The sequence below is a fragment of the Mus musculus genome, chromosome 11 (genome assembly GCF_000001635.26).
Source record: "Mus musculus strain C57BL/6J chromosome 11, GRCm38.p6 C57BL/6J".
Lineage (NCBI taxonomy): Eukaryota > Metazoa > Chordata > Mammalia > Rodentia > Muridae > Mus > Mus musculus.
In genome coordinates, this window is record NC_000077.6 from 70,298,502 (window position 1) to 70,326,425 (window position 27,924).

At 46.0% G+C, this 27,924-nt stretch overlaps 1 protein-coding gene across 3 annotated transcripts; it reads right to left on the bottom strand.

Annotated features, from left to right (window-relative positions):
- Positions 1–17,108: 17,108 nt before the first annotated feature.
- On the bottom strand, positions 17,109–24,219 carry Alox12e (arachidonate lipoxygenase, epidermal). 3 transcript variants are annotated; one of them, XM_006532035.3, is made up of 15 exons: positions 24,116–24,219; positions 23,821–23,978; positions 23,184–23,382; positions 22,931–23,012; positions 22,727–22,849; positions 22,535–22,638; positions 22,229–22,389; positions 21,440–21,583; positions 21,133–21,342; positions 19,670–19,756; positions 19,306–19,475; positions 19,085–19,207; positions 17,945–18,044; positions 17,669–17,836; positions 17,109–17,549 (listed from the first exon to the last, which is right to left on the bottom strand). In XM_006532035.3, the coding sequence occupies exons 1-15, from the start codon at positions 24,189–24,191 to the stop codon at positions 17,370–17,372; spliced, it is 2,085 nt and encodes a 694-aa protein (XP_006532098.1). In that variant the 5' UTR covers positions 24,192–24,219; the 3' UTR covers positions 17,109–17,369. The 3 variants fall into 3 exon arrangements, with proteins under 3 accessions (XP_006532098.1, XP_006532097.1, NP_663717.1); XM_006532034.4 differs by having other exon boundaries at positions 23,184–23,385; NM_145684.2 differs by lacking the exon at positions 24,116–24,219 and having other exon boundaries at positions 23,184–23,385; positions 23,821–24,029.
- Between the last annotated feature and the right edge of the window lie 3,705 nt (positions 24,220–27,924).

Here is a 27,924-nt window from a genome sequence, read left to right on the forward strand (position 1 = left end):
CCTCTACCACTCAAGCTCTAGGATTACGTCCAGCAATTTTTTATTTTTTATTTATTTATTTTTATCTTTTTTGGTTTATTGAAATAGGTTTCTCTATGTAGCCCTGGCTGTCCCGGAACTCACTATGTAGACCAGGCTGGCCTCGAACTCAGAAATCCGCCTGCCTCTGCCTCCCAAGTGCTGGGATTAAAGGCGTACACCACCACTGCCCAGCAAATTTTTTCGTTTTTAAATATTTATTTATTTATTATATATGAGTACACCTTAGTTGTCTTCAGACACACCAGAAAAGGGCATCAGATCTCATTACAGATGGTCGGGAGCCACTATGTGGTTGCTGGAATTTGAACTCAAGACCTCTGGAAGAGCGGTCAATGCTCGTAACCGCTGAGCCATCTCTCTAGCCCCACAGCAATATTTTAATATATAACCATCCATATTGAGAAAGCTAAACATGAGCTTATACTAACACCCAAACTAATCCACAAACACAAACCCTCTTCACTTAGCCTCCTGATTAGTTTTAAGCATGTCTTTTATGTGCAGCTTTATGCTAACACAAACTTATTTTCTAGCAGTAGGTGCAATAAGTTGACTTACATTTACTGTCGTATATGTCTGCTTCTGGATGCCACAATTCTCTCCAAGTATGTATATTGATTTCATGTGTCTGTAGGTCTATTTACACAGAAAATATTTACATTGTTTCATAAATGGACTGTTTGCTTTACATTTATTTTTTTTTTTAATTTAAGACATCATCTACTATGTAGCCCTGGGCTAACCCAGAACTCTGTATGTAGACCATGCTGGCCTTGAATTCACAGAGATTCACCTGCCTCTGCCCACTGAGGGCCAGGACTAAAGGTGTGTGCCACCACACCCATCTGTTGGCTTTGCTTTAAATCATAACTTTACACATACTCGGGAAGGCTGTATATTGATCCTCACAGTGACCACAGTAATCACAGGATCTTGATCAACTCAACTGACAGCTCCTTCTGTTAGCAATGCTAAGATTATTTTGTGTTCTATTTCTGTTGGGTTTTCTCTGCCACTGAACTTGAAAACCCAATCGTAACTCTCTTCTATCCCTTTCTTGTTAGACATATTTTTAGGCCAGGGGCTTATTCAAATTTCCAACCTTTCTACCGGCTTTCTCTTTTGATGCTTACACAACTCCCACACTACTTTCTCCCAACCCATAACATTCTTCTCATCGTGCTTCTGCAGTATGTGTGCATGTGCCTGCACCTGCATGTGCATGTGTGCATGTGTATGTGTGTGTGTGCACATGCGTACTTGTGTACATATGTGTGTATCAGTACGTACACTCAGCCCCTTGCACAGAATGTCTCTTCGTTGGCTGGAATTTGTCCTCTGTGGCTTGCACAGAGGTGGGGGGTTGCCTTGATCAGTAAAGCCCCTAGGGAAATGTGAGGGTCTCATGCCTTTGATCCCGTCATTCCCATAGGAATCCAGATGTGGCCGTGTGACCTGTAGCCCAGCACTGTGGGGGAGACACAGCTGGACCTGAACTTCTTAGCCAGCTAGCCTGAGGACTTCAAGTTCAGTGGGACATCCTGTCTCAAAACTAAGGTGGAGAGGAATTGAGGAAAGATAGTCAAAGTCAACCTCAGGCCTCCAGAGTCATGTGTGTACCCACACTAACAGGCAATTGTGTGCATCCCCACACAAACACACACACAGGTAATACACACACACACACACACACACACACGTAACACCCCCCCCCACACTAACAGGCAATATACCTCACCACACAAATACACACACAGGTAATACACACACACACACACACACACACACACACACACACTAACAGGTAATATACCTCCCCACACAAACACACACACAGGTAACAGAACACTGTTCCTTTAGTTCTTTTCACATTTTGTATTACATTTTAACTTATCTTGTGTTCACATGCATGAGTGGAAGCTTGTGAGGGTGGGGACATGGTGCCACAGAGTGCCAGTTAAGGTCAGAGAACAAGTTGAAGGAATCTCTTCTCTCTGTCCATCATGTGGGTCCTGGGGATTGAACTCACGTCCTTGGGCTTGAGTCATCTTCCCAGCCCACTTTTAGTTCTCCTTTTTGTATGTGTATGTGTGTGTGCTCTGTGTGTGATTATGCCCTCATGTGTGCAGGTGAGCACATGCAAGCATGCAGAGGCCAAAGGCCAACTTGGGGACCCTACTCTATCACTTCCATGGTCTCTCACTGAACCAGCTAGGCTGGCAGGCAGCAAACCCCTCCTTCTGACTGTTTCCCACAGTACTGGAGTACAGGCACTTGTACTGCCAGGCTCAGCTTTTTATACACACACACACATTATACATATACATATACACACATATGCATATACATATACACGTACATATACACATAATATACACATGCATATACACATGCATATACACACGCATATACATATAAATGCATTTGAGACAGGGACTTACTATGTAGCTCTGGTTGGTCTGGAACTTGCTATACAGATCAGGCTGGTCTTGAACTCATAGAGATCTACCCACCTCTGCCTCCCAAGTGCCAGGACTAAAGGCATGCGCCACCGCTTTTAGTTCTTCTTCCCCTTAAGGAAAGATGTATTTATTTTTACTTTATGTTTATGAATATTTTTGCAAGTATGTCTGTGCACCATGCGCATGCAGTGTCCTTGGAGACCAGAAGAGGCCGTCAGATCCCTTGGGACTGGAGTTACATATGGCTGTTAGCTATCATGTGGGTTGCTGGAAACAGATCCTGGGTCCCCTGCAAGAGCAGCATGTGCTCTAACCACCCACCAAGATCCCCAGGCCCCTTCTTTTGTTCTGTGTTAAATATGGTTGGTAACCCTTGTTCCAGGGGGGCAGTGTGGCTGGGTATAAAATCCCGGTTTCCCTTTTTCCTGGCACGTCTTTTGGTGTTAATTGCATCTGGCATGGGCAACGATGTGTCTTAGTGACTTAATGCAGCTCCTTCAGGGGCTCCATCTCTGACTTTAAAGTGTGACAACTACTGACTTGTACCCCTCTACTGAACCTGTCTGGTCAGTCTCCCCTGGACACGTGTCCCTTTTCACACTTGATCTTAGCTAGAAGACCAAGAAGCAGGCTGTGGTATTCCTTTTCAAAATGTAGACCTCGGTGTCTTTTTAAAGGAAACTTCACTTGAATTGTATTTTATAATTTTCTTCCTATCCCCTGGTAGATTTCCCTCCACGAATTTTGGATTTTATCTGCAGTAAATACTTCTGAATGGTTTAGTTGCTCTCTTGATTTACCACCTTCTCTCTGCTCCATCGTCTGCGTCTTCTGCAGCCTCCACTCCTCTGTCACTCTGTAATGAAGTCTCCGTTGGCCTGTCAGGCTTGTCTTTAATCTTCTTCTGTATGAATTCCACCAGCTCTGTCTTAACTCCTACAACCGTCAGGCCATCTCTCCCGGTGTTCTCGCCTTTTGCTCTCTCTGGCTCTCTGGGTCTTTACGGTGGCAGTTGCTTTCTTATGTTCTTGGTTGTGAGCCTTGCCTTTAACAGCCTCGCCACCATTCCAGCCCAGCAGTTGCTTTCTTGGGCATATTTTCAAATTCACATGAAGACCTTAAATGTTCATGAAGTGTTTTCATTTCTGATGAACACTTCTGTGGAAATGCCGCATGCTATTTCTCAAATATAAAAGTATGTACTCTAGCCGGGCGGTGGTGGAACAACCCCTTTAATCCCAGCCCTTGGGATGCAGAGGTAGGCAGATCTCTGAGTTCAAGATCACCTGGTCTACAGATCAAGTTCCAAGACACCCAGGGCTACACAGAGAAACCTTGTCTTAAAAAAAAAAACAAGTAAACTAAATTAAGAGAGTATACACTGTCTCCATGAATTCTGTGTTAGTTCTGTCCTATTTGAATGAGGCAGCTCCTTCTTTATCAGCTGTTGGCAGAAGCTTCCTGTGGATAGCGGGCTATGGAAGGACACGACTTGCCTTCCTGTCCTGAGGAGTCAAGGACTCCTTTTTCTATTTCTGGCAAGACAAGTGTTCTGCACACACAATGCTCGCACATAGCCATGCCTTCTCGGTCTCCCTAGATCTTTCAGTTTCAAGGGGTCTTGGCTCACTCCTTTCCTTGCCTATCCTTTGGGACCATGCCTAAGTGATCATATGCACTGTGTTCCTCCCGTGTCTTCTCCCTGTACTGTTTGGGTTTCGGGAACCTGTTTTCCATGTTGGGTTGGGTTGTATGTGCTCTGAGCTGAGGGTCCAATGCTCCTTTGCAGGTAGAGGTCCAGTTTTCTTAGCATCATTCATTGATGAGTCTCCCTTTCTCCTAGTGTGATTTTAGCCTCTTTTCTGGGGATTAGCTAACTACAAATGTGTAGTAACCAGGTAGTCATTTCTGGACTTTCTAGTCTGTTTTCAACAAAGGCAGAACCATTTTACCTTTCCCTGTACCAAAGGGATCAACCATTCAATTTCCTCACACTTATACCAAAGCTTGCTCCTTCTTTTGTTCCTCCTCCTCCTCTCCCTCCTCCTCTTCCTCCTCCTCCTCGTCATCATCATCTTTTAACTATAGATATTCCAGGCTAGACATGGTGATGCATCCTTCCAATCTCCAGGTTAGCATGGGCCACAGATTAAAGCCCTGTCTCAGAAAACCAAAACTGAAATTGTGGGCACCTTAGTTAATATGACTTGGAATCTCATCACATCTTGATAACTAATCCTTTCACCATGTGCTATATGCTTATTGACTATTTTTACTTCTTCTTCTTCTTTTTTAAATTTTTTTATTAGGTATTTTCCTCGTTTACATTTTCAATGCTATCCCAAAGGTCCCCCATATCCACCCCCCAATCCCCTACCCACCCACTCCCCCTTTTTGGCCCTGGCGTTCCCCTGTACTGGGGCATCTAAAGTTGGCAAGTCCAATGGGCCTCTCTTTGCAGTGATGGCCGACTAGGCCATCTTTTGATGCATATGCAGCTAGAGACAAGAGCTCTGGGGTACTGGTTAGTTCATATTGTTGTTCCACCTATAGGGTTGCAGTTCCCTTTAGCTCCTTGGGTAATATCTCTAGCTCCTGCATTGGGGGCCGTGTAACCCATCCAATAGCTGACTGTAATCATCCACTTCTGTATTTGCTAGGCCCCGGCATAGTTACTTCTTCTTCAGGAACAAAAAATACCAATTCCTACTCTGACCATTTTAAAGTTGTTTCGTTTTTTTTCCCTACATGTGAGTTGTTGGAATTTTTCCTGTCCTCTGCACATTTTCCCCTAATGAGATAAGTGACTTGCACGGCTCCTTCTCTTCACCACATTAGATACACAGGGAAATAAAGCATTTTTAAAAGAGTAGTTTTTGTCCCATACTAACACAAGTAGTTGATCACTTTTCTTTGTCATTATGGCGGGTAGACAGCATGAAAACATAAGTAGTAGAAAGGTCTGGAGTGGGGTTCTCAATGTGTGGGTTGCAACCCTCTTAGGGGTCGGGGGTTGCCTACGACCATCAGAAAATGTAGATATTTACATTTGGATTAATAACAACAACAGAATTACAGTTATGGAGTAGCAACAAAAAAGAATTTTATGGTTGGAGTCACTACAACATGAGAAACCATATTAAAGGGTCCCAGCATTTAGAAGGTTGAGAACCACTGGTCACCACACTTACAAGCTAACAAGTCAGTTTATAACAGTTCAGAGAGGCTAGCCTCTTCTCTTCTTTTGAGCCAGGTTTCCTGATTCAGGAACAAAAGACTTTATTACCCACACAAAGTTTCTCCAAGGGAAAACTGTATCAGTTGGAGTTACATCACTGTAACAGCGTACCCCAGATAATTAATTTAAAAAGAAGAAAGGTTTATTTTGTCTCCTGGGTTCAAAGGTTTCAGTCCATGGTGGTTTCAGTGCTTTGGGCCTGTGCTGAGGGGGAAAATCATTGTAGCAAATGAGCCTAACAAGGCTGCTCACCTCCTATAGGCAGCAGAGAGGAAGGGCAAGAACAATGTCAGTCAGGGACTCACTTCTGTCCATGAGGCCCCATGAGGTCCTAAGAGTCACTGATTCCCAGTAAACAGCCTGACTTTCAGTGCTCAGTCTTGGGGGCACATTTCATCCTCAAACCTCTGCTCCCCAAATACTCATTTCCCATGGCATAATGTACAGAATGTTTAGCCCATCTCCAAGAGTTCTTAAAGTTTCAAAAGTTCCAATTTGTTTAAAAGTCCAAATATACATACATACACACATACATACATACATACATACATATGCTCCAAGATACAATTATATGGAGAAAACACTTATGTTCTGAAAGGGAAAAGTGGACAGAAAGGTGCCGCAGACCCTCTGGGTCCCTGAATCTGCGTAGAACGGATTCTCTTGAACAGATGGGCAAAGAGTTAGATGGAGTGACAGACAGACAAACACGCAAGAGTGGTGTTGGATCTGAATGTAATTTTCCAGTCGAGCCTCAGACTTTTTATAATACAGAGTAAATTGCAAATCATAACAGAATAAGGCACATTGAATTTTTCCAGGTGCAAAAGGAGTGACTTCAAAAGGAACCAGATAAATGTTTACATTAGAGATTAGCACCTTCTGCCAGGCAAGAGTTTTACACTTAGTATTAATAGCACCAGGGTTGTTAACTCTTGACACGCCTCAAGAATAATGTAGTGTCACTGACCCCAAAATTCTCTAGGCCTTGTTAAATTATCTATGTCTGGAGACTTTCCATTTATCAGTATAGTATACTAATTTGCTCTTGGCATGGGATGTAGTCTGTAATATGAATTTTTATCTCAGTGAGAATTTTAGACTCTTTCTGCAGACAACTGAATTAATGGCTAGTGCTTTATTGTTTTATGGTAGTGCTTAATTAGTTACTGAATAGGTTAAACTCCTTGCTGCTAACTGGAATCTAAGAACACTGGGAAAAGGCTTTAGCTATGTTAGAATTTAATCTTAAAAGTCATTTACTATAAGGTAATACTATATAGAGTGCACGTGGATCCATACACTAGGCTAATGTGGATTTGGAAAATTAATTTTATGAGTTAAGGGAATAGCCAAAGATCCAGGAGTAAGTTTCCTTGAAACTCTTTCCTCATGAGAAAGCTTTCAGATTTTCATCTGTCAAGCTGACTCCACTGGAGTCCCGTGGCAGAAAGGGAGACACAGACAGAAAGCAAGGCTGAACCCACCAGGTCATATTCAGGCTCGTTGCTTCTGTCTGGTGTCTAGGCTAGCATAATAGAAGCTCCAAGCAATAGGGCAGATGGGGCTGGAGAGATTACTCAGCAGTTAAAAGCACTTATTGCTCTTTCAGAAGACCCACGTTCGAGTCCCATTACCCACCTGCTCACAACCATCTACAACTGTAGTTCCAGGGTTTCTGATGCCCTCTTCTAGCCTCTGCAGGCACTGCAGTGCATGTGTATACTTTTGTTACATAGCCCCATGGCTGTTTTTCTGTTATGTGTCTTACCCTGCATCTTAACTTGAGGAGGGTACGAGTGACTGCTTAGGCCCTAGCGATGCAATGGCTCTTGGGATGGTTAAAAAAAACATGTCCTTGATTTAATTATCCGTGAAAGCGCCACATGTTGTGAATTGTTACCAGTGAACTGTGTACATGACCTAGCTAAATTTCAACCTCACCCTAGAGTTTGACGACAGGATGCCCAAAGGCCAGGAGTTCCTCTTTCGATGACTTATTCAACCCTGGGTAGCTTTAAAGTGACTGCCAGAGCAGCCAGCAGATAACCTCCAGGTTCATTATATTCTAATTTCCGTCCTAAGTGACTCAACTACTGCAGAGACGACAGGAAGTGTCAGACCATCAAGGAAGCAAAGGAGAGGCATGCTCAAGTTCCGGGAATCTTCTCTTGCTCCAGGAAAGGTCACCGACACTCGTCCCCTGGCATCCCCTCCCCCTACTGTCCTTGTCCTGGTTTTGTGTGTGTGTGTGTGTGTGTGTGTGTGTGTGTGTGTATTTGACCATGTGATCTGGGAGGAAGGCTTCCAGCTCTGTTCACTCGTCACCTTATGAACATGCTGCCTGTGTTCAGTTTCCCTTTTGCAATTTGACTTTGAAAACCTCAACAAAGAGCCCCACCCTGAGGGTCCCTTCCTCACTAGCATCTCTAGCAACCCTAGTAGCAAACAAACCCTAAATTCTCAAACTATATATTTAAGACCTTTTTAACAGTAAAATATCAATTTGGAGATAGTCAAATGGAAGCTTTCAGCGCTGGCCTCTGCTCCTACAAGAAAGAGTGACGAACGCGTTGGAGTTGCATGGCTGAAGGGGAGCGTGGGAAGGGGAGACAGAGGGACTCTGCAAGTCCCTGATACCTTGGACAGGAGCCTAGGCAATGCAGTAAGCCACACTGGCACTAAGCCCTGCAGGACGCTGCTCACATCACAGGGAAGGGCTTGACAAGGGAGGCCCAGCAGATCCTGCTGCACAGGTGACACTAATAGCCAGAGGACAGTCCAACAGTTGTCACAGGCTTAAAGTGAGTTAGGGGAGCTACCTGGATCCTGCAGTTTTGCCTCAGAGGAGAAACTCACATTACCTTCTGATACACTTACACCATCAGAGCCACTGTCGGAATTCGGTTCCCTGGAGGAAGGACACCGCTTACACCATCTTCCCCGGGGTCACCATCACACCAGAGTCTGGGGCTCCCTTCCCACATAGACTTGGCAGTGTAACCATGACTCCAACATCTCACTTCTGACTATAGTAGGCAGACATTTCATTTTAGCAGAGATATGGCCACTTGGAAGATCTGAGTTAGAAAAGACCTATTCTCTGGGGCTTGAGACTGGTCCTGCATCTGCCACTGCCTCTATTTCAGATGTCAGCCACCCCTTGGCTCTTGTCACTTCTAGGTCTGAGGACACTCATTTCTCATTCCCTGTGTTCCTAGGACCACCATTACCAGAGGTCTAGTGGTATCCAAGGGAATACAAAGAGTAGATATGTCTCTAAGCAGACACACTTACACATATACATGCAACACAGACACACATGCATACACACACAATGTAGATAAATACAACACACACATGCATGTCTCTCTCTCACACAGAGACACCCACCCCTGTGGGTGCATAGAATATGCAAAATTAGGTTATGCGTCTGTATGTTTGCAACAAGCACAAGAATGCCAATGTTTGAAATACAGCACCACTCAGAGGAGTAGTTAACAGAACGTGACAGTAAGGCAGCTGAGAACAAGTGATACGGCATTCTATGCCTGATGACTGAAGACTTAGTCAGAACCTCAATCCTCCTCAACAGAGGCACAGTTTTAATACAATGTATTTCCAATTTCCAACAGTAATGTGCATATCAGTAAGATTAGTCTGAAAGGTTTGTACAAAGGGAACCACAGTAGAACGGCTAACGCAGTTGACAAGAATAAAGTCATAGGTAAGGTCGGTCTACTCATTTTTGAGACTTACGTAACTATAGTACTCAGAATTAAGACTAAGGAGGAAAGAATACACAGAGCAGTGGAACAGTGTAAGAGCAACACAGCCAGAGCTCTTGACTCTAGCTGCATATGTATCAAAAGATGACCTAGTCGGCCATCACTGGAAAGAGAGGCCCATTGGTCAGGCAAATGTTATATGCCCCAGTACAGGGGAATGCCAGGGCCAAAAAATGGGAATGGGTGGGTAGGGGAGTGGCGGGGGGGGGGGGACTTTTGGGATAGCATTGGAAATGTAATTGAAGAAAATACGTAATAAAACAAAACAAAAAAAAAAAAAAAACAACAACAACAAAAAAAAAAAAGAGCAACACAGCCATGTCACAGCCGTCTCCGGAAAAAAAAAAAAGATGTAATGTTTTGTTTTATTTTATTTTATTTTATTTTATTTACATGGTGTTTTTTTGTCTGTGTACCTCATACATCACTGCCTATAGTGGCCAGGAGAGGGTGCCAGATCCCCTGCAACTGGAGTTACAGATGGATGTGAGCCAACATTTGGGTCCTGAGAATCAAACCCAGGTCCTCTCTCTGCATGAACAACCACTGATCTTAACTTCTAAGCCATGTTTCTAAAAATTTGGTATCTATGGGTTCTGAAAAAGAAACTTGCCTCATGCCTTGTATAAAAATTACCTTAGAATGCATACTAGACTAATGTCTAAAATATGAATCTGTGGAGCATTCAGGAAAAAAAAATGGAAAGATTGTCAGTATGAAGAGATAGTCAGGCTGGGTGTTGGTGGTGAACACCTTTAATCCCAGCACTTGGGAGGCAGAGCCAGACACGTCTCTGAAAGTTCGAGCCAGCCTGGTCTACAGAGTGAGTTTCAGGAAAGCCAGGGCTACACAGAGAAACCCTGTCTCGAAAAACCAAAACACAAATAACAACAACAAAAGAGATCGTCAAAGAATTCTCAGACTTCAACCAAAAAAGCACAATCTACACAAAGAATAATGAATAAACAAACTGCAGAAAATTAAAAACTTCAGCCGCATGAGGGGAAAGGGGAACTCAGTTGTCTCCTGGATACACTGTATTCAAGCCACGTTTCACCCCAAGTGATGGTGAGCTTTTTTTTTTCCAAAATTAGACAAAGAAATACAATTGAAGCACAAAAATAGGAAACTGAAGTTAATACCAGGAAATAAAACAATAAGAATGAGCATAATGAAGCATTTTAAATTAAGACAAGAATACTAATCTTTAAATCTGTTTATATTTGTAAAACTCCAAGAAAAAAATTTTTAAGAAGAATCACAACTATGTACATAATTTTTTGTTGCTGTTGTTTTTTTCCTTAATCATAGTAATTCTGTTGCTAGGGGGGAAAGGAGGTTGGAAAATACTCATAATTTAGTGTTAACTCTTTTTTGCTTTTTAGACATTTGAGATTGTTACGTTGTTTTCCTTACACCTGTAAAGAGAAAAATAGAAACCACTTGGTGCAGAGAAGCAGCACAAAACCCCACGCTCCACCCGAGTTAGTGTTTAGTGTTTAAAGAGAGCGCCCTCTAGAGGTTATCTAGGGAACAACAACACATGACATTTTTCGGTGAAACAGAATGATGGACCTGGGACTTGGAATTCTTTCCATAGGTGAATGGCCGTCATGTTGCAGAACTGCACCCGAACTCTCAGAGTTCCCGCCCCAGAGTTATGTAAAATGCTGCCTTGGCAGAGGGTATAGACAGAGCGAAGAATTGTTCAAAGTCATCTCAAAGTAATCTAATCAAGATTACCAAAGTTTTCTTGAGCCTAATATAAAAGAACGAAAGATCTGGAAAAAAAACGTAGAAGTCCCATAGAGTCCAGCAATCCATTTCTGGACTTACATTCTATTAAATTAAATAGAACCTCAAAAGGCTATTTAAGCACCCATGTTTGTTGTAGCATTATTCACAATGGCCACGAGGTGGAAACAAATCAGATGTCCCTCACCAGGTGAAAAGATAGTGTTTTGTATGGAACAGAACAGAGGGACCCGCCTCTCCTCGGGCTAGAGCAGAGATAACGTGGAAAGCAATGGTTCTCAACCTGTGGGCTGTGGCAGAGACAAACAACCCCTCTCTGGCAGCTGGCAGGACCGCCCTTGTGGCTGCCACAGATGCCTGGAGAAAGCTACACTAAGACTACAGCTGTTTGCTGCTGAAACTGCCTTCCCCCCTCATCAAAGCACATTTCTAGCCATCCCATCTTGCACAGCTCCCTCTGGCCTTTCTGCCACCACAATCTATATAATGTTACACGTCTATTTTCAGGGTTTGACCACTTGGTATTGGATAACCAATTAATTAGTATGCTCTTCCCTGGAGAAAAGTGTTTCTCTTGCTCTTAGTATTTCTTAGTTGTCTGTAGATCTTTGTGCAGGGTTGTTCTTATGCCCAAAGGTAAGTTTAGTCCTTACCACTCATGAAGAAGAAATATATATTTGCAACAAATAGAGGTCACTACATAATACCATAACCAATCACAATGCAGAGGAACCCAGTCCCAATGGATACATTCACAACACACTCCGACACCTAAGGCTCAGAGATCATTGTGGAAGAGGTACCTGAAGGATTACGAACCAGGGGATCAGGGAGTTTGCTGTGAGACTGTGTCTCCTATGTCAATGCAACACCCATAAAGTCTCCCTGGTGTCCCTGCCTAAGCATGAGCAAGGACATCAGTGGACTTGCCAAGGCAAATAGGGGAAGCCCATGAGGCTTGAACCCTACACAGTTTTCTTTTTAAGTAGAGGGGATTGAGCTGATAGCACAAAGGCAAACACGCAAATAAATAAAAAGCCCAAATGTCAGTAACAGTGAGAGGGGGATGAAGCATCTCATGGTGAGAGACTGGGGCTTATTAGAAATGACAGAGGGGGGCTGGTGAGATGGCTCAGTGGGTTAGAGCACCCGACTGCTCTTCCGAAGGTCCAGAGTTCAAATCCCAGCAACCACATGGTGGCTCACAACCATCCGTAACAAGATCTGACTCCCTCTTCTGGAGTGTCTGAAGACAGCTACAGTGTACTTACATATAATAAATAAATAAATCTTTAAAAAAAAAAAAAAAAAAAAAGAAATGACAGAGGGGACAAAGGAAGGAGACAACAAAGAACAACAGAAATAGAGGGTAGGGAGAAGAGGACAGACAGACAAGGAAGAAGAAATATAGACATGTGTAAAGAGACAGAGAGAGGAAACTGTGGGTGTTAGCCACAGGAAAATGTCTAGGAAGCAGCCAAGCATCATTTGCTGCATTAGTCAGGGTTCTCTAGAGGAACAAAACTTATAGAATGAATACACACACACACATATACACACATATATTCATACACATTTATGTATATACATATACATACATATAATACACACACATACATATGCATGCATGCTGTGGTCCAGCTAATCTAACAATAGCTGTTTACCAACTGAAGGTCTAAGAATCCAGTAGTTGTTCAGTCTACAGGGCTGAATGTCTCAGCTGGTCATCAGAATGTCAAAATCCCAAAGAAACAGGATCAAATGGCAGTAAAGGAATGGACTGGACAGTGAGAGCAAGAGCCAGCAGGCCAAGAGCAAGCTTCTTTCTCATGAACTGCATATAGGCTACCGTCAGAAGGTGTGGCCCAGATTAAAGGTGGATCTTTTTAAAAGATAGTTTTTTATTTTATGCATGAAAGTACACTGTTGCTGTCTTCAGACACACCAGAAGAGGGCATTGGATCCCATTACCGATGGTTGGGAGCCACCATGTGGTTGCTGGGAATTGAACTCAGGACCTCTGGAAGAGCAGCCAGTACTCTTAACCGCTGAGCCATCTTTCCAGCCCCTAATGATGGATCTTTCCACCACAAAATATTTAATTAAGGAAAAAAATCCTCACAGCTGTACCCAGCAAGTGGGTTTTAGTTAATTCCAGATGTAGTCAACTTGACAACCAAGCATAGCCATCACCATGGGCCAAGGGCCCTATTGCCACAGGGCTGACAACAAGACTTTAGCCACTGTAAAGAGCCAAGGACACAGCACCCTAGATCTGGAAGGCAACATGCCAGCTGCAAAAGGAACTGAAAATCTCAACGTCCACGTCTCACCCAGGGCTGCAAAGCTAAGAAGCGCCATGCTTGCATTTGACTACAGTTGTCCAAGGGGCTGCTTGGAGCGACAGCTCTCTGGCTGTTAAATGCCAGGCCATTAGTAACTGGAGCCTAGAACAGAAAATGTCTAAGCTCAATATTTTGAATTGTAAGCCTCTAGTTTCTAATGCCTGGAATTCAGAGTCTCTCGTTTCCAGGATTTGGTGCTATATGCCTGTCTGCCAGCTGCCTAGCACTCCAGGGCCCAGGGCTACCAACACTGCATGAACCACTTACTGCCAACACCAGGTTTCCATCCAAATAGAGCAAAAGAATCCCATTCTTGCCAGGCAGTGGTGGCACATGCCTTTAATTCTAGCACTGGGAAGACAGAGGCAGGTGAATCTCTGTGAGTTCAAGGCCAGCCTGGTCTATAGAGTTAGTTCCAGGACAGCTAGGGCTACACAGAGAAACCCTGTCTCTAAAAAACAGAAAACAAAAAACAAACAAATAGCCCCATCCTACTCACTGGTAATAAACACACAAATGGATTATCATTCCACATCTATAAGAAGGAAATACTTTCACATCTGTCTACACAAATGAACACCGAAGAAACTCCACAAAGACATTCTGCTAAGTGAAATAAGCCAATCACAAAAAGAATAGGAAATGATGATGCCCAGGTCTAGGAGAAAGGATGTCACTGTTCCATTTCCGTTTTTGCAAGATTGTAGGGTTCTGTAGACTTACTGCAACCATCTCGAATACAGTCAACATCGCTGAGCTGTACTGCTGAACTGGCCAGGACTGCAGCTACTTCCCTAGCCTGTGGGTTGTGAGTTCACATCTCCTCTGGTTTGATGTAATCCCGTTTGCCCATCTTCATGTCTGTTGCCCTTATGACCTTTCAGCATCATATCCCAGAAGTCTTTGCACAGACCAATGTCATGAACGCTTTCCTGTTTTCATGGAGCTATTTCATAGTTTTAGGTCTGTGTGTGCATGCAGTTGCATACACAAGTTGTGTGCACATGTGTGGAGGCAGAGGTTTACACCAAGTGTCTTCTGAAATCCCTCGCCACCCTACTTTTTGAGCTAGCATCTCTCACTGAGCCTGGACTTTGACAAAACTAGCCGGCAACTTCCTGCTCATGGACCAATCTTCCCGGTTCACCTTTCCTTTCGTTCTCCCAGCAGCTGGTGACCACTGCTCTGCGCTGGATTGTCATAAGATCTACTCTCTTTTTCCTGCAGGGATGATGAGGTCACACAGTCTCCTTTTCCCTGTGTGCCTGGCTCACTCCATTTCTTAGCAGAATGCTCTCTCCTTCTAGCCTGTTTTGCTGCTGTAAGTCAATGGACTTCGCCTCTTTTCACAGCTCACACTCTCCCATCTTACTTGGGCACCATGTCTCGTCCATCTGTCCATCTGTCCATCCATCCATCAGTGGACGAGCCTTTGCATCCTTTCTGGTTCTTGGCCATTACAAATACTGCCAAGATAGACAGGTGACTTCAGATGTCTCTTCGCTATAAGGATCCCTTTCTTTCACATCTATGCTGAGTGGTAGCATTGGTATAACATGCAATAATTCTACTTTAGATTTTTATTTTAATTTATTCTTTGACAGTTTCAGACATGTATAATACAGTGCTTCCCTGCTCTCTTCCATCCCATAAACCTCCCTCCCAACAACTCCTTCTCCTACATTCTCTTTTCCTTTTGGCTTTGTTATGTGACCTACTAAGGTTAACTCGGGCTGCCTGTGTGGGTGTGGGTGTGGAGCTACCACCGATGCATTGAAAAGTGCCTTTTTCTTTCTTTTACACCAGTACTTACTTTTAAAAAATATTTTATTTCTTTATTTAATGTATGAGTGCTCTGCTGCATGTACACCCGCATGCCAGAAGAGGGCACCAGACCCTCTTATAGATGGCCACCATGTGGTTGCTGGGAACTGAACTCAGGACAGCTGGAAGAACAGTCGGTGCTCTTAACCACGGAGCCATCGCTCCAGCCCTGAGTACTTACTACTTTTTAATTAAAATGTTTGTGTTGATTGTATTTGTGGATGCACATGCCACAGCATTCAAGCCGAGGTCAGAGGATAGCTATGCTATGTATGGTTGGTTCTCTCCTTACACCTTTGCTTGGGTCCTAAGGGTTGAACTGAGGTTGCTGGACTTGTGCAGGGAGCACCTTCATTCACACACACACACAAAGAACACACACACACACACACGAATTCTGTGAGCTTGGAGAGAACGACGCTTGTCAGTTCCAGCATCTTGAATACTTCCTTTATGTCTTGTTCTAGTAGTTCTTGGTTTGAGCTGTGGCACTAAACTTGACTCTACTTTGAGTTATCTTTCTAGCTGGTTAGAGAGAGTTCTGCATGTGGACAGCCCATTTTTCAAGTTCCATTTGTTAGAGAGGATGTCCTCTCCCTAATGCTGTATCCACACTTTGTCTAAAGCAGTTAGCTGTGCTGTGTGGGTTTATTCCCAGCCTCTGTGTTCTATCCCAGTGGCCTACATGCCTGTTTTGATGTCAGTACTATGCTTTTCTGACTACTATAGATTCATAGTATATACTATGAAGTCCATGTAATGGCTCCTGCTTTCTTTTTTTTAACTGTAGTTTATTTTGTATATTCAGAGTTGCTTCTGGTTTGGTTTTGTTTTTGTGATGCCACAAGAGAATTTTTAGAATTGTTGGTTTTATTTTTGTTTTGAGAGTTTTATAATTGTTTTTTCTAATTTTGGGAATAATGTCAATATGAATTAATATTTTTTAATAAAGACTGCTTCGAATCTGCAAAATGCTCTTTGTAGTATGGGTGTTTTTAATGATGGTGATTTTTCTGGGATATCTTTCTATTTTGTCATGTCCTCTTTAATATTCCTCAGTGGCGGCCACTTTCACCTGTACAGGTGTCTCAGGGAAGTTTATCTTTGGAAAAGAGATTACTCTGTTTGCTTCATTTCCGGAGAATTGACTACTGATAATCAGGTGCCACGGATTTGCAAACCTGTGTGCTGCAACCTGGCTACACTTGTTTATCAGTTCTAATAGGGTTGTCTTTGCTAAAGCAAAGGCTTTTGTCACCCACTAACAGTGACAGGGAGACGTCTTTCTCGCCATGTGGAAGCCCTTTGCTCTTCTCTCCTGCTGGGAATGTGCTTGCCAGCTTTCTTCAGTACCTGGGACTCTGGGCTGGAAGGTTTGTTTTGGTGTTGGCAGAAAAGAGAGAAATGAAGAGGAAGCCTTATCAAGGGTCTTGGGTAGGGGCTGAGGAGTGAGATACAGTCTGAGAAGAGATCGTGGCAGTTGGATGCTTAGCTGGGAAGTGTGACTTCAGGGCAGGCAGCCAGAGGGGTGTGTTAACTGAAGATTTAGAGGAGTCTAAAGTTAAAATCCAGTGTTAAAAGCCATGATCATCAGCTCCACTGGGTCCAGGCAGCCACGACAATGTCGTGAGTGTATGTACAGTTTAAGGAAACCTTTAAGGGAGAGATTTTTGTTTTATTAATGTATAAACCATATCTTTTGGGGAAGAGAAGTGGGTACTAGGGATTCAAGACTAAACAAGCACATATCATAGAGTTGGGGCAGCTAAAACACAACAGGGATAATCGCTGTGCATTCCCCAGGGCTGTGTGGTGCGAAGCTGTCTATTCACCAGAGGGTGTGGCCAAGGAGGACAAGACTGTGCACACACACAGAGACAGCAGCCTCCTCTGGGGCTGAGATGGGCAAGGCCTCTCAGATGGTCACACTGTTTTCCACCAGGCTGGGTCGGAGGTACTCATAGGGCAGGTCCAGGCTTGCATTCCGGACCTCAATCTCCTTGTCCATGATAGCCAGCTCCTCCTGGAATTGCTTCAGCACATCCCGGGGCCTGGGGCCTGAGAAATACTCCTCTTTATGCTGCCCCAGGGCCACCTAGGAGAGAGAAAGCAAAATGGCTCAGGACATTGGGTCTCTCTCAGGCAAGAATACGGCCCCGAGGTCAAGGTGTCTTCCCCAACCCCCAAGTCAGGACCCAGGCATCTGTGCCTCACCATGACAGGCTGGCGTCTGCCAAGGAACTTGGTGACTGTTATCTGCATCCGTGCCTGCTGAAGGCAAGGCAACGAGTCCACAATGTCCCTCTCTGTCACATCCTTGGAGATGGGTGGGGGCTTCCGCATGGTGCATGGGCCATTTGGGATCCAGGCATACCAGTCCAGCTACAGGTAGCAGAGTTACTCAGAAATTCAGGCTGACTGCCCAGACACTTGGTGTTTCTCCCCATCTCCTTCATCCCAGAAGCCCGGGGAAGCAATTACACAGATTACCTGACCCAGATGTGTAGATGCGTGCTGACCAGTGCACGTGAAGATGCACATAGCGACAAAGCGGCACAGCTCAGCCCGGGACTCTAAGGACAGGGGGAACCTGGGCAAAATAAAGAGAGGAAGAGTCGAGACCTGCATAGGAGGCAGATCTCAAGCAGGCAAAAATATCTGGAGATACACAAAGGCCTTGTTCTGGTCATGGCCTGGTCTGGTCTGGTCCTATGGCTCACAGGCAGTGTGCACTCAAAAACTGATGTGTAATGGAGACCATTATGGGAAACCACAACCAATCAAAATGCAGAGTTGTGGAGCCCAGTCCCAACGGATATATCTATAAATACAACTCCCAACCTGAGGCTTGGGGATCTTTCCGAAGAAGGAGCAGAAAGATTGTAAGAGCCAGAGGCTCAGAGAGTTTGTGTGAGACTGTGTCTCCTAGTAATGCCAGAAACTACACCCATAAGGTCTCACCAATATGGCTTCCTAAACAAGGGCTGACCAAGGAGGACAATGGACATGCTAAATGGCAGGGGAAAAACCAGAGGCCTCAACCCCACACAAAGGCACCTAAGGAACGCTGAGAGATGGAGAAACAGCCTTCCCCAGGGAAGAGCACACCAACCGGTCATCCAAATGGGCAGCCCCGAAAGCCAGAAATATGTAACAGGCTGAGCAGGGTGTATTTATATATTTAAGAATAGATTGTGTTTGTGTGTGCATGCATAGACATATATGTGTGTAACAATTAATGAAGAGGGGGTCGTGGATTTGAAGGAAAGCAAGGAGGGTTTCCAGAGAGGGAAAAAGAAGGAAAGAAAGATTCCCAAAACATAAAAAGTAGCAATTAATAAAAACAAATAAATAAAACTGATGTATAAAGGATGGGCCATGGAGCTACCAGAAAGGGTAGGGATGGATAAGGAGAAATAAATATCCAAGAGAGACAACAGTTCTGGCTCCATGCGCATGAGGAGAGAGAATTCTGTGGGAGGATGAGAAGGCAAAGGAGCTACAGAGCCCAGGAATGATCATTAGGGCTTCTGGAGGCCCGGGCGACACCCAGGGAAGTAGTTCATAGAACCAGATGTGGACTGTTAACAGATGTGTGGGCAACGGTGCAAGGAGGACCCTGTGCCTTACCCTCGGTCCTGGGCTCCAAGCAGTCCAACCTCAGTGACCTCGCGGCACCAGACCTGCAGCTCCGGGTCCTCCTTCACATCGGTGTCACTCCTGTAGAAAAGCTCAACCATCCTTTCCACATACCTGTTCCCCAGAGAAGACAGCACTCAGCCTCAGACCAGGCAAGGGCTTTTGAGACCGGCTGCCCCCCCCCCAGCGACCCCCACCTCTGTTGCTCTCACCGACTGATGATCTCCCACAGCCTGAGGGCATCCTGGGCATACAGAGAAGATTTCACCCCCACGAGTCCACGGTCAGCCAAGTCATCCGGAGGGCAAAAGGAGCGGTAGGTCAAACACGACGTGGCTCTCTGGAGAATGTCCACATGGCCTCCGCTCCCCGTGCTCACCACCTGAGGACAAACCAGGGTCAAGCAAGCCAGATAACAGAGTGGGGAGATCAGGGTGTACAGGCCATTCAAGTATGAGGCGAGAGAAGGACAGCCCTCCCGTGTAGAGCTGAGTTTGGGAGAAAACTATGTGAAGGGAACACCTTTGAGACACTTCCAACATTGAACCTCCCTCTTCACCCATCCCTTTTCCATACCAGGTCAAAAATTCCCCATTCGGAGACAAGATTATTCCGTGCCAGGGTGTTGATCTCCATGGTGTATCGAAAGTGGGGGGCAAGGAGCTGATTGTGAGGAAAAGAAATGAGACACAGTCAAACCCCAGAAATGACAGGGTCCATAGGGCATAGGGAATGAGACACCCTGTGATGAGAAAGAAGGGAGAGAGAAATATCTTCCCAAAGTCCTCCAAGGTCAAAGGGTCAGGGTTTTACTACTTATTTGCATAATTTTGTGTTTGCTATCGTAATTCCAGCAGTCATTGACCTCAAACCACAGAATCCGGTGGGAGCCCTGGCTATAAGCTCCTCTCCCATTTGCCTTGACAAGTGCTCTCTCTCTCTCTCTCTCTCTCTCTCTCTCTCACTCACCCCCCCACTCGCCCTCTCCCTCTCGTTTTCTTCTTCCCTTTCTAAGTATGTAATGCCCCGCAGAAGAAAATTCTTCCTTGACCCCACCTCCCTTCCCTTCCCTTTCTTTCCAGAAGGACCAGATCTTTCACTTCTCCCTCTCAGAGAGCTTCCCAAGGGATCTCTATCTCCTCAACTCACAGGTCCCACTCAGCCCACAACCAGACTTCCAGCATCTCTGCTTCCCCAAGACAGCCTTGTCAACAAGGTAACCAATGATGTTGGTCGGTATTAACAAAGTATCCTCCGCTCCAACTATGCTGACAGAGAGAGGAAAGCTAGCCCCTTCCCAGAGGGAGGAAACCGGCCTCTCTTCAAACACTTTCTTCTCTGGTGCCACAGACTCACTTTTTTGTCCCTCCCCCACCTCACTGGATGTCCCCTCTCTATTGCTCCTTCTACCTCTTTATACAGGGTGGGGCTGACTAGAATTCTGTCTCAGGCTCAATGTGCTACCGTGGTGCCATGCTTAGAGAATTTCCTCCAGTGTAATGAGCTCAGCTACTTTTCTCTCCAGCTAACTGGAATCCAAACCTCCAACCCCCCTTCTCATGTGTCACCATCCTCCACTGATGCATTCAAGAGATGTCTACAAGGATACGGTCAGAGCGTGGCTCTGGGTTCTCTCTCCAAATCTTTCTCATCTTCTCCCACTTCCTGTTAACAAGCTAATCACTTTGTAATATTTCAATAATACCTACTATTCAACATAACCCACACCTCTTTCCTCCCTCACCACTACAGAGCCCTCCTTCTGAAATATCCCCCCACTTCCCTACCCATCAGACAACCCCATCATTGTAAATTGCAACTCCTGTGTAAACCGTATTCTCACTCTGTCCCTAGCCCATAGCAAGAGCATTCCTTCAGGGTTTCCGTAGCAGAGTTTCTGGGTGGGCCTCTGTATGCTCGTACAGCGAAACTAAGACAGCTGCTTTGCCTTATATGCCAAGAGCAGATCCCGAGTGGATGCTTCCTGACAAGTGTGAACTTCGGACAGCAGATGCCCAGTGAAAGACACCCTGACATACCTTGTATATGGGGTGCAGGCTGGGTAAACTCCTCATTGTGGCCACAGAAATAACCTCGGCCATGAGGTGTCCCCTCAGCAGATGTGACTGTAACTGGTGCAGTTGGAAGTCAGAGCTTCGGACCCAGATCTTGGCCAAGAGCCAGGCCATGGGGGGATCTGAGGGCAAGAAGAGCAGAGGCGGGGGACATCCGTGTCGTGGTGGCTGGAGCTAGACCAGAAGACAGAGAGAGGGCGGGAGCTGAGGACCGATGGGTCTAACACCCTAACGAGGGTCGGTGTTAGGAAAGATTCGTGGTTCCTCGCACCTGGATGACCATGGGTAAGAGCCTCCCATCGGGCTGTAGTTTCAGCATGACCAAAGGGGCTGTCACATATTGCTGCTTAAAAATGATGATGTTAGGTTTGACTCCATCCAGCAGGGAGAAATCAACTTCGAACAGAGATCCAGCCTGTGGGAACAGGGCGCATGCGCAGATGAAGAGGCTGGGTCAGATCAGATCCCTCCTTTCATTCGCTTTGCCAAAGGGGGTCCTCCTCTCTCTACCGCCCAACAATTTTATACTAAGCAACTGATCTCCCCAGAACTGATGCCCTGGGTGTACGGGTTGGTGCTTGAGCCTCCCTGAGGCTCTCCTCCCTGTTAAAGGGTGAAGGAGCTAAGACTACATCAGTTACAAATTTCAGCCACAGGTAATTCTGCTCCACCCCCCTCACACAGCCCGCCACCATTTGGCAATATTTTTGGTTGTCACAAAAGATGTACTACTGACATCTAATAGGTAAGAGGCAGGAGATATTACTAGGACATTACTATACAGGGGAACACCCTAAAAGAAAGAATTATATAGGTCACAACCATGGCATAGCTCCAAAGTTGAGAAACTCCAAGTGATGATGAAACCTGTCACCATTTTGTATGCTAACCTTAAAAAATGATCTAAGAAAAGAAATCCTAAATGCAGATAAAGGAGGGTATTGATGATGGAGTCACACAAGGAGAGGTGGGGGGGAAGGAAGCAAGGAAAGGGAAAGAAATCGGTCAGAACCATGGGGATGGGGTTGGGTGCATAAGCTAAACAGAGGCAGCTCAGCACCTTGAGCTCCTTCTCCAGCTGGGTCTGTACGTCTTCCATCCCTGGAGGCAGGACCAGCCGGGCTGGAAGGCGCATGGACCGCCTCAGGAGCATGGGGTTTGCACCGTTGAGGAACTGGTACCCAAAGAGAGCATCTTCCTTCCAGGAACCACGGACCCGCTCTGAAGACATCCGTTGAGAACACAGTGTGAGCTCTAAACGTGCCCTCCAGCCAACCCATCATCTCCTGCCCTCTCTCCCCAGTTCTCTCGGATAGCTGGGTTGGAATTCTGATTAAAGAGACTTTAGGAAATTGTGGTCACTGACCAGGCAGAGCAGTCTTTGTATGTGGGAATACTTTCTGGTAATCTTCCAGCTTTTGTACACGACTTACAAAATCTAGAGTCCCCTTAATAGCAAAGTTCTTCAACCTGTGCAAAGAACACCGTGCAAGAAGATCAAGAAAGAGCCCACCTTACAGCTTAAGGCGAAACTGCGCAAACTCAACCAAGTACTCACTCTTTGACCAGAGAGAGGGAAAAATCTAAATCCTTATCCTTCATGAATCTCTGGTTCCGGGGGAGGTCCCGTTCAGTACTCCCTGCTATAGGCAGGATTAATCCCTCCTTCCAGGAGCCCCACCTGGGGAACAGATACGGAGCCTTACGTGAGACAGTGGGTTTGGAGGCTCTAGAGGGCGATCGACAGTTTTCTTGAACTCACCGATACACATTCCTTCTGTTCTCCAGCTCCTGCTCTCGATACTTCCTAAACAGGTTCTGAGTGTCATCAGTTACCTTCAGGGCTGGAAGAAGCAGACACAAAAGTGTGTCCTCTTAGGGCACCGCTCTGTGCCCTCCATCTCATCCTTTCTCGTCTCCCCCGCTCCCCTCTATCTCTAATCTTTTCTGTAATTTATTTCATAACAAGCCCAACGACCTCCTGCATCCTTCAGCGGCACCGCCAGAGTCCTCACCAGTGCCCTCGGTTAGGCAGATAGTCTCCTTGCCCTGCACCCAACTGTAGCAGGGGAAAAAGGCTTCTCCTTGGGTCCCAGGGCCCTGCACAGTGATGCTCTTGCAGAACCAGTCAGAATCCAATAGGCCTTTCTGTTTGCGCAGCTTCACCGCCAGGAGGCGCCCTAGATGCAAGGGGACGTCGACCTCCAGCTCTGTCTTCTGTGGGATAGGACACAGCTCCTAAGCAAGTCTGGGGTCCTCCGTGTGGGCAGCAGTGTCAGTGAGCCCTCGGAGAAGCTTGGCTTTGGCTCCAATTGCCCTTCTAAGAAGCACTCAAGGAAAGAGACCTGAACCGAGTGGCGTCGAGGAAGGAGCGGGGCGCTCTGCTGGGCTCCAGGCTCCTCTGTGCACCTGCAGCGCTCCCCAGTGTTGTCTCATCCCCGCCCCCTCTTTCTGCCCAGCCCCTCTCTCCTATTCCTTTCTCTGTCCCCTTTTCTCGCAGCCAGCCCACCTGCGCCTGCTATCACTCCCGGATCACCTTCTCAGTGGTTCTCTGGGATCAGGCTTCCTCCCCTCCCCACAGTTCCCAGAACCCCTGCAGAGTCTCAGATCCCCGGTTCTCCGCGAGAGCCCCACGTAGTGGCCGGCACTCACCCTTCCCAGCAGTGGCCGCAGCTGCTTCCCAAGGTCCGCCTCTCCATGCTCGCCCACCAGCCACAGATGCACCAGGTTGGCGGAGCCCGCAAAAACCGAGTCTCCAGTGGCTACGAGGATCTTGTACTTGACCATCTCGGCTGATCCTCTAGAGGGACCTGGGGGGAAACTGCTCTTAAGAGGATCTGAGAGGCTGCCTCCAGAGAGTCACACCTAGACCAGAGTTTGGTGTATTTGAATTGCCCCCGCCCACTCAGGTCCCTCCCCAACTAAGGAGCAGGTATCTGATTCTCACCTTCACTGTCTCTAGATGGTTTGCCAGCAGTTTCCAAAAATGCATCCCTACCTTGTTTTCTTGGCAAGGGCTTCATGCCCAGCCCTGAGCTAAGCACATCAGCTAGCTAAGTCTCACGCCCACCCAATTTTAGTGGAAAAAAAAAGCGCAGCAGGCAGTGATGACAGCAGTAGAAAGGCTTTGGGTGGGGCGCGCTTTTCCGTGGAAGTGAGCTTAGCATCTTGGCAAGGACCAAAGAGTTTTGTTGTTGTTTTTGTTGAGGACAGGTGCAGTAGAGGTGTTCATTGTTCAAACTGGAGAGCCCGAGGAGGGAGTTTGGAATTTCCCTATAGTCTGGAAGTTTCCATTGGACCTCCCTGAAACCTGATCTTTGAAGACAAAGCTTTAGGCTGAGCACCCATACTGTGGACAAACTGCAGGGAAGGGGACAGGGAAAGGAACAGGAGAGAGGACTCTCTTCAGGACTAAGTCTTCCCACCACATCTCCCAGAGTTCGGCCCCCCTTCCTCCTCAGAGCGAGTACAGGGGTATACCTCTCTGTCCTGTGACACTCCTGCCTCTGTCCAGGTGCTCCTGTGCTCCTGTGGACAAAAGTCCCTGAATCCACAATGGATTTTGCTTAAGAGCTAACTACTTAACTAACTGATCCCTTGCCTCGTGGTCGAAGAGTCCGTCAAAACATGCGGCTGAGAGCCGGGCGTGGTGCACGCCTTTAATCCCAGCACTCGGGAGGCAGAGGCAGGCGGATTTCTGAGTTCGAGGCCAGCCTGGTCTACAAAGTGAGTGCCAGGATAGCCAGGGCTTCACAGAGAAACCCTGTCTCGAAAAAAACAAAAACAAAAACAAAAACAACAAAACAAAACAAAACAAAACAAAAAAACATGCGACTGAGACCTGAATCTAAAAGTATAGATGTACTTTCTCAGACAAACGGGGGGGGGGGGGGGGGGAGGACACGGACTTGCCATTAGTTTATAGTGGAGCGGGTGCTTGAAGGATCTTGCAGAACAAACACTAAATGCAACTTGTCTAGTTCTTTACCAGTTTTCCCTCAGCCTTTCTTGTTGTTTGTTTTTGGAGACAGGCCCAACCCCTTTCTTGTGTTCCTTTCACTCCAGGACCCCTGCAGAGTCCCAGGTCCCCAGGTCTCTGTGAGCCCAGTTGTGGTCCTGCACTCGCCCTTCCCAGGAGAGCTGAGACAGCCCTGGTTGTCCTGGAACTCACTCTGTAGACCAGGCTGGTCTTGAACTCAGAGAGATCCATCTGCCTCTGCCTCTGCCTCTGCCTCTGCCTCTGCCTCTGCCTCTGCCTCTGCCTCTGCCTCTGCCTCTGCCTCTGCCTCTGCCTCTGCCTCTGCCTCTGCCTCTGCCTCTGCCTCTGCCTCTGCCCCTGGGTGCTGGAATTAAAGGCTTGTGCCACCATGCCTGGCTTTTTATTTTTTAAACAGTTATCTTGGCTACTTCGCATCAGTATCATGGCAGGGCTTTTTAAATGCATCTTGCTTATATAGTCAGAGAATATTCTATTTGATTCTAATTTTAAAAATATAGCTATGCTACCATCCCAGTGCTAATATTTGTTTATGGGTTGCACAATTTTACAATAATCATAGTTCACGTATCCCCCCATTGATACATGTTCTCATTATACTCCATTTAGCCCAGGCTGCCCGGAATTGCAGTTTTTCCATGACAGGCTCCAGAGTCCTGTGTTCTTTCTCATGGGGTGTGTGTGTGTGTGTGTGTGTGTGTGTGTGTGTGTAGACCAGAGAAGAACTTTTGGGAGTATCTTTCTCTATTGATCCCTACCTTATTTCCTTGAGACAAAGCCTCTCACTGGCCCAGGAGTTCACCATTCTGTCTAGGCTGACTGGCCAGTGAGATCTCAGGACCTGCTCATCGCTACTCCCTGCGTGTGCTGGGGTCACAGGCACTCAAAGCCATGCCTAGCTTACTTTGTGGGTCTTGAGGGTTGAAATGTAGGGCCTCCTGTGGCCCTCTTCCCCAGCCTCAAACAACTGTTCTTAGCAGGCATACAGTTTACCAGGCAGGCACTGAAATGTCACACTCTCTCCTTGCTATGTGCATTTGGCATGCTGAAGGCACATGTGTCAGTCTTTTTGGAGGAGATAACACGGTAAGTACCCCAAAAGGTTAGCCCGAGGGTCTGGACATGGAACGATCCTCAAGAGCTCCTGTGTTCTCCACCTCATCGATGCTCAGAGGTGGAGGTCTTCGGGAGGTGACTAACTCAAATTCCTACCCTGACTCTGAACTTTCATTTCTTACATTTGAGTCACCCATCCGTCTGCCACGGCTTAGGCTTCATTACCCGCAGTATTGAGCACAGTGTATTGTCCCTTCTGCCTGTGTCATCCCCCTTTCCCAAGGACAGCAACTGGAAGGAGAAGGGAGAGAAACCACCAGCTCCTGGGGGGTTTTCCAGGTTCTGTGAGACCCACTTGGGTTCCAAGAGATGCCCACAAGTTCTTCCAACAAAACTCCCCTTGCTGCCTACGTTACCTCAAAGTGTGCTTCCAACAAAAGCAAATACAAGACTGAACTCCTAACAGGACTGAGTCCAAGTTACAGATACATGGGAGAAATGACTGATTCATGTAGAGACAGGTCTCAAGAGATGACGTATAGACAGGAGCTGGGTCCCTTTCCTCGGAACCCCCAGTCCCTTTGACTAGTGCTTTGCTCAATGGCTCTTTGGATCAAATCAAATATTTTTCATTGTTTGGTAACATAATCTCATTTCAATAAAATCACTTATTTTGTAATTCTCATCTCAAAGTCCATTCTAGGGCCAAAAAGATGGCTCCGCAGGAAAGCATGCCTTAGCACACAGCTCGAGGACCTGAGTTTGACTCAGCACCTAGTAGATGAAGAAAACTGATTCACAAAAGTTATCCTCCAACCTCCACATGCAAACCATGCCATACCCACCCATGAACCCACACACACACTCCATGCCCAAACACACACACACACACACACACACACACACACACACACACACCATGCACACACACGCATCGTGCACACACAATAATGACAAATAAAATAAATTCTGAAGTCCTCTCAAAGTTCTTTTTGTTGGGTTTGGGAGTGCAGAACAAGGAACTAACTGTGTTTATTAGAGATGCAGCTGAGTGGCAGACTCTTGCCTTAGGGGATGGAAGGTCTGCAGGGCAGGGAGCTGATCAGGGCTTATAGGGGTGGGCAGAGAGGCTCAGGGATGAGAAGGTCACACAATGGCTTCTTTCTCCTGTGGTTGTCTGTCTCAACAGGACAGTGTTATCTGTAGGAACTGCTTGCCCCAGTGAGATATGGTTGGCTGATAGCATTAGGCAATGCCAGCACTTGCTTTGTATTCTCCCTCCCTCTCTCCCTCCCTCCCTCCTATGTATGTGTATATATACACACATATATATGCCTCCTATGTGTGTGTGTGTATATATATGTATGTATATATATATACACACACATATATATACCTCTTTATTTTTTAGTTGGCACACAAAAGTTATACATATTATATTAATGAAATACCATTTTGATGCATGTACACTTTGTTTAAATCAGGTTAAACATTTATTTTCTCAAACATTTGCCATTTAGTTACAATAAAACTTTTTGAAAAAAATCTTCTCTCTTTGCTTTCTAGAGTGTACAGTACGTAATTATTACCTATAGTCACCCCAGAGGGTTTATATTACTCCAGAAATTCTTGCTTCTAGAATTTGTTTTGTAGTACCCATTGGCCAGTCTTTTTCCATACTTCATTGTGGGGAGCCACCCTCA